This window comes from Gymnoscopelus microlampas (genome assembly GCF_963454915.1).
Source record: "Gymnoscopelus microlampas genome assembly, chromosome: 13".
Lineage (NCBI taxonomy): Eukaryota > Metazoa > Chordata > Actinopteri > Myctophiformes > Myctophidae > Gymnoscopelus > Gymnoscopelus microlampas.
In genome coordinates, this window is record NC_139950.1 from 34,096,808 (window position 1) to 34,104,307 (window position 7,500).

At 44.4% G+C, this 7,500-nt stretch overlaps 1 protein-coding gene across 1 annotated transcript in view; it reads right to left on the reverse strand.

Moving 5' to 3' along the window:
- The window catches only part of dachc (dachshund c), a gene marked incomplete at its 5' end in the record, with an annotated part of 37,422 nt that extends 33,204 nt beyond the window's left edge, over nt 1–4,218 (reverse strand). The window contains one exon of the mRNA XM_084076087.1: nt 3,512–4,218. Coding sequence (XP_083932213.1) covers nt 3,512–4,218 — 707 coding nt within the window. The remainder of the gene's footprint in view (nt 1–3,511) is intronic.
- Nucleotides 4,219–7,500: the final 3,282 nt, after the last annotated feature.

The window sequence follows — 7,500 nt, forward strand, 5'->3', positions numbered from 1 at the left end:
TGACATATCCTTTTACATAGCGCATTCGATTTGGCCACTTTGACCGCAAACTATCATTTTCATACTGCATTAGGCCGCGCCATTTGTTTAGTGAAAACAGAGCAGTAACAGAATGCCACTGTAAGTGTGGGAGCTTGCGTCAGTGCAGACAATCAGCAAAGACACCCCCCTACCCCCCCCCCCCCCACACACACACACACACACACACACACACACACACACACACACACACACACACACACACACACACACACACACACACACACACACACACACACACACACAGTTCGACCTGAGCTGTTTGATGTGTGCTCCTAACAGAGAATGAAACTGTTCTTTTGTCAGACAGAAAGAAAAGGACAGAAGATCAGGTTCACTCCCATACGCCATGTTCTCCGTCTGGAACTAATGTCATTTAGCAGCAAAGCCTGGTAACATGCAGGCATGACCGTGTGACTGTATGTGTGTGTGGACTGTATGTGTGTGTGTGTGTGTGTGTGTGTGTGTGTGTGTGTGTGTGTGTGTGTGTGTGTGTGTGTGTGTGTGTGTGTGTGTGTGTGTGTGTGTGTGTGTGTGTGTGTGTGTGTGTGTGTGTGTGTGTGTGTGTGTGTGTGTGTGTGTGTGTGTGTGTGTGTGCATCTGTTGTTGGCACACAAGCGCCTATGTGCCACCTACGTGTGAATTATATCTAGGGTTTGACTCAAGATGAAGTAAGCCCTTCTTCATGGTTTGATGAGTCAGTGTGTGTGTGTGTGTGTGTGCGTGTGTGTGTGTGTGTGTGTGTGTGTGTGTGTGTGTGTGTGTGTGTGTGTGTGTGTGTGTGTGTGTGTGTGTGTGTGTGTGTGTGTTGTGTGTGTGTGTGTGTGTGTGTGTGTGTGTGTGTGTGCTCGCATGCAAGGGAGAGCGTGCGTGAGCATATTGTATGCATAGGCCAAGGGAATAAATCAGGGAGAACGAGAGAGGGCAATAGTTGTACAACCTTCACTGCATAACCGCCCCTTTCATTTTGACCTCCGAAAATGAAACATTGAACAAGCAAACAAATAAAAGAATGACCAGGAGGAATCCATGTAAACAGTTCTGTTAGTGGTGTTAATCTGTCAGATAAGGCTGTCATGTCCCCTCCAGTCTGTCTCAATGTGCCGCACTGGAAAATAATAAGTGAAGGCCGTCTAATCAGTAACAAAAAATCACTGGTCCCTACACTGTCAACATCACGCTCTTTGAGATGTGCGATTTGTATCTAGCCTTATTAAACGAGCCTTCCACTTTAACCTGGCCGTTCCACTCCTATATAGGCTGCACCCAAGTCCCACTTATTTTTAGCAGCTTTGCTGCTGCAATGTTGCTCCGTCCACAAGAGAAATTGTTTGGGGAAATCCTGCAGTTATATTAGTGGAGATGGGAAATGCAGGGTGGTAAGACTACAGTAAGGCCTCCTGCACAGCACTGGACACTTTAGACAAAAGACTCACAGAAAGCGTTTGAAGTTTGTGGACGAGTGATGTTTTCAGATCTCATTATCTAAAAGGCTGTTGGACTGTTGTGTGGATAATTAAAGCCGGTGGAGGGCTGTGTACTTAGAGGTTTTATAGCAATGACCCCATTAACACCCGACTTAAGAACGCGCAATGCAGACCAGATTCTAAAATGTACATTTCGTCTTCATACGACTACTGCATCTAAACTGTGCATAAGAGGGATTGGGCATTGATTTTCATAAACTGTGTATTCAATTACTTACTATAAGTCAAAGATTAAGTCAAATTAAAACGCTTTAGTGTGATCCAACTCCAAATTCCCAAAACCATGCAAAGTCCGTTCAGAGATGGTATTAAAAACACCTGGTAGCCTACTCATAAATAGGACATAAAATACAATTCCAACACCCTGTGGCGGTGGTGATGGGACCATCAGTCATCCTATCCTTCTTGGCTGTCTTTACAGGCAGCAACACAGTAAAATCCTGATTGTTAAATAAACTCTGAGAGTGCACAAATTCACCTGAAAGGGTCCATTAATTTGTACACTCTCATGTTCTGGATATTACAATGTGCGGTATATGTTTAATTGTGACTCTGGAACTCTGCACCCAAGATCTTGACACATTTTGTGGGTGTTGGGATTCTAAATACATTGTGTAAACTTGATCATTCATTTGATCATCCCCCTAACCTGCAGGTGTTATGCTCTATATAGCAGCTATATAGTGCATAAAACATGCAGGTTAGGGGTATGATCCAATATATTATAGCTGACTGAACCACCAGCACCAGGCCCTCCCGAATCCCCGCCAATTTAGCCCCTTTCATCCAAACATCTCTGTTGGGTATTGGATTGATGACCCGTGTACAGTTGGTCACACCACTGGAGTTCTGCAAAAACAGCTCATTTACATAATCGCATCATAAATACCAAGAATTCATTTAATCATCTCCTCTTCTTTCTCTTGCTCAGGGCTAAAGAGTGTTGATATGATAAGACAGCGAGTTATTAAGAAGAAAGGGAGCGAGAGAGAGAGGGGGAGAGGCAGGAGAGAGGGGGGATCAGCGAGTGAGCTTGTCCTGATTTAAGCTGCCGCTCGGGGCCAAATGAAAATTAATTAATTTCTGTGAAGAATCAATTTCTCAGAATGACAGTGTTGTGTGGGTATGTGAGAGAGACAAGAGTGTGAAAGTGAGAGATGAAACGGTTTGATAACATATTAAGTGATCACGCATAGCCCACTAAAACGGCAAAGTTTTGAGAGCAACAGAAAACTGCAATTTTTCATCCTTGTATTTATTTATTGCTGGAATTCTGTACCCCACAAACACACATTAATAATAAACACACACACACACACACGTACGTACGTACACACACACACACACTCATATTATCTTCAGTGAGATGGTGATCAGTTAGAAAAAGTTCACACACACACACACACACACACACACACACACACACACACACACACACACACACACACACACACACACACACACACACACACACACACACACACACACACACACACACACAGCATCTTCAGTGAGATGGTGGCCAGTTAGAAAAAGTTCACACACACACACACACACACACACACATGCACGCACGCACCCACACACGCACGCACGCACCCACACACGCACACACGCGCGTGCACACACACACACACACACACACACACACACACACACACACACACACACACACACACACACACACAGTCGCACGCACGCACGCACGCACACACACACACACACACACACACACACACACACACACACACACACACACACACACACACACACACAGCATATTCAGTGAGATGGTAGCCAGTTAGAAAAAGTTCTCTCTCTCTCTCTCACACACACACACACACACACACACACACACACACACACACACACACACACACAAAGCATCTTCAGTGAGATGGTAGCCAGTTAGAAAAAGTTCTCTCTCACTCACACTCACACACAAACACGCAGCATCCCTCATAATAATCAATCACGAAGCTCACCTGGCGTTGGTACAGTCGCTGTAGAGGGCCTCGAAGTCCTGTCTGGAGATGAGCTTGCAGCGGTTCACGCCGGGCTGGATGGCCCCGAGGCCCCGCAGCACCCGCACCTGCTCCACGTTGCAGACCACCGGCGTTATATCCAGCCGCTTGAGCTTGGTGTAGACCGTGTGGAGCCCGCCGACCAGGTGCTTGAGGAACAGGTCGAACGCCTGGGGCAGACACAGGAGCTCCGTGTCCCGCACCGTGAACGAGGCCAGCTTGGCTCCCTTCACCTCCACCAGCTTGCACTCGTTGTTCTGCGGCGTGTTCTCCACCGGGGACGGCGTGGCGTACACGGGCTTGGAGGAGGAGGAGGACAGCGCCGGAGGAGCGGCTCCTCCGGGCTGCTTCTTAGCCGCCGTGCCCGTCGTCAGCACCGGGGTGAAGAAGCTCGGAGGAGCCGCGGCTCCTCCGAGCTTCTTCAGCCCGGTGCTGACGGGGCTCAGGCTGCCGTTCGGCGGCAGTAACAGGTCCGGTCTGAAGGGGAGCTGGAGCAGCGCGGGGTGCGTCACGGTGACGGGAGGTGGTGGAGGTGTCGGGGACGAGGAGGTGGCCGCAGGTGGAGGAGGAGAGCTGGTGGCCGGGGAGGTGGAGGTGGAGACCGGCGTCGGGTGGTGGTGGTGTCCGAGAGGAGCGGAGGAGGGGAGCAGAGCGGTGGTGGTCATCATGATGTCCCACAGGATGGAAGACGCACGAAACCACAAGTTAACTTTGAACCGTGGGCTGAAAGTGAACGAACTATCGATAAAGTAACTTTTTCTGTATGAGAACGCGCGCTGATGGTCTAATTTGCTGCTCCGATGTGCGAAGGAAAGTGAGTGTGTGTGCGTGTGCGTTGAGTGTGTTTTACGCGAGAAAGGGGGGAGAGAGGAGAACGAGACAGCGTCGGTGTGAAGAAAAACACATCACATCACAGTTGAATAGAGAGAATGAGAGGAGCTTGTCTAACGCTGGAGATGCTACTGTCACATTATCATAAAGAGGAGGAGCCTGGGCCATTCTTAGAGAGAGAGAGAGAGAAAGAGAGAGAAATACCTGTAAATACATTGGGGAAATTGCTGGTATTTTTTAAAGATTTGCTATTATCTTTATTGTATGTATTTCTTTACAGCAAACACAATTTTCAATTTGTATTTTTTAAAGTTATTAAAGTTAGGCTTTTAGTTTTTTTTACCTGCTATTTTTTATTGAAAAGTTGCAATGTTAGACAGCTCTGCTTACACATGTATTTATTATAGTAGGGGTATAATAGCTTTAATTGTATATTTGTTATTTTTGATCGTTTTTATTCCACAATTGCTTAATTGCCAATGTAAAATTATGTATCCCATGCCAATAAAGCCCCTTTCAATTGAACTTAATTGAACTGAACTGAGAGAGATATTGAGAGAGAGAGAGATTGAGAGAGAGAGAGAGAGAGAGAGAGATAGATAGAGAGAGTTAACACGGAACAGATATGTAGATACACTGTGTATATATATATGTATAAATATATTTTTCTTGTGTTATCCATTTTAACACATCTTGTCGAGTAATGGAATTGTTTTTGTCTCTTAATTGAATAGCAAATAACACCTTAGTTTAGTTGTATAGTAGTAGTCAAATGTATGTAAACAAAAAAATCCACAAGGAAGAATCCAAACATGCTGGCATGTGTCTATCCAGAGAGAAGGCTGGGGAAAATGTCATGTCCAAGGAAAGAGGAAGTCCAATAACCTTGAAGTGACAAATTGGCCCCTTTTACCTGTCCCCTGTACTGCTCTGTCATCCAGTTCTCTCTCTCTCTCTCTCTCTCTCTTTCTCACACACACACACACACACACACACACACACACACACACACACACACACACACACACACACACACACACACACACACACACACACACACACACACACACACACACACACACACACACACACCACACACACACACACACACACCACACTAACACAGCCGTCATTTACATATGGAGCTCGCAGTCCTTTCAAAGTGGCTTTCACGGAACATTGTGCTGATAATGATCTCGGTCTCAGAGGGAGAGAGAGACACATCTCCAGAGACCATCTCGCCATAAGACAAGAGCAGGAAGAGGATAAAAACTCCCACTGTACTTCAACTCAAAGACTTTAACACCCTTTTCCCTCACCCCCTTCCCCCTTTCTCCAATAAGCTCTCTTGTGTTTTTTAATTGGCAGAAATTAATCTTTGGGATGTAGATGGTAGATTTACATTCATTAAAAGTCAAGAGAGGAAGCCAGCCTTGATGCTAATCAAATCTGCTTAATTATGCTTAACATGAGTATCTCCGGGGGAAGATAGATAGAGAGGGAGAGAGAGACCTAGCTCAAACTTTTACTTTTTGCCTTTGAGAACTCCTGCTGAGTATGGCCTTTTCACTGCCAAATAGAAATGTCACGACTCTCTTTCTCTCTCACTTGATTAAAACACCAGGGTCTGTGTAAAGCAAAATTGATTTGAGCACAAAATTCCCTATCTAAAATGCTTAATAATTGGAGACAAGTTTAGAACCATCTGAGTCAATGGTTCTCAACCATTTCGGTGCATGTGAAGCAATACACGTTTATATCTATTCATATAATATTGAAAGACGGTGGTGGCAAATAGCTAAACAGGATTGCTCAACAAACAAATTAAAATACAATAATCTTGGAAACTGTATCGTCATCATAAGCTATGTATCATATTTTAATTAAACAAACTAATTGAATTATCTTGATTTAATTTAATAGCAATCCGCTGTTACTTTAGTTGTTATTATAGTTGAAGCATAATATTAAGCCTAATATATCCTTAGTATAATAGTACTAATACATTAGTAGAATAAATTAGGCTTTTGATACACCGAATTACTACCAATTTTATCAGAACAATAACTATGAAAAATGGCTATACAGCTGTCAACAGATGACCTGGTGGTGTGGAGATAGTCCTGCATGTTTCAGTCCCCACTGAAACCCAAAGCATCCTGCATGGGAAACCAAACATCTATCGGTCAACCAAAGGTGAATCCCACCTTTTGACCTCAAGCAGATCGGGACTAGCCCCTAACGCTAGAGTTTGAACTCGGGTCTCCCACAGGGGAAACTGATATATCTACTGCTCTGGTTCTTGTTAATATATACTTCAACATTTGTGCGACCTAATGATTAGGGCACATACCACAAGCCTCATTCATTCACTCCAAAGCATATGTGGTACCTAGCCCTAAAAGTGAGTCCTCGGCTCGAATCCTGGGCCCATGGACAATTTACTGCTGCATATCACTCCCCTACTCTCTCTCTTTAGCAGAACCCCCCCACCCCCATTGCGTTTTAAAAATAAATAAATAATAATTAATGAATATATTAGGGGACTCCTCCTTGGTTGAGGGAGATGTAGGCTTTTGGTATGGCCCTGATCACTTTATTAGTATGGAAAATTAATAATTTTGTTCTTTTGTTTATTTGGTATTCAGTTATTGTCACTCTGCACCTATTGCACACTTGTCCGCTCTGGAAGGGGGTCCCCTCTTTTGCGATCCTTTCAGTCTTGAGGTTTAATCCATTACTTTTCCCGCTAAGGTGTGTTTTTCTTGGGAGTTTTTCTCTGCCCGAATGAGGGTCTAAGCCTTTTAGACTCTAATAGTAGGGGGTGTTGTTTTGTTTCCTTTGTGGGCCTGTAAACTAAGCCCTTTGAGACTGCAACAGTGATTAAGGGCTATACAACTAAACTTGACTTGTTCCTCTAAGGCAACAAAGATTAATACTACATACCTTTAGAATTGGTTGAATTAGTAAAGAAATGGGACAGTGATTTGTTGGGCTGCTTTTGACTGTACAAATTGGGAAGTGTTGGTTTGATCTGAAAGAGGCCCATATACTGTATGTTCTCACATATCACCTTCTGTGAGATGATAGTTCCTTAAAAAAAAGAAGCTATTTTCACA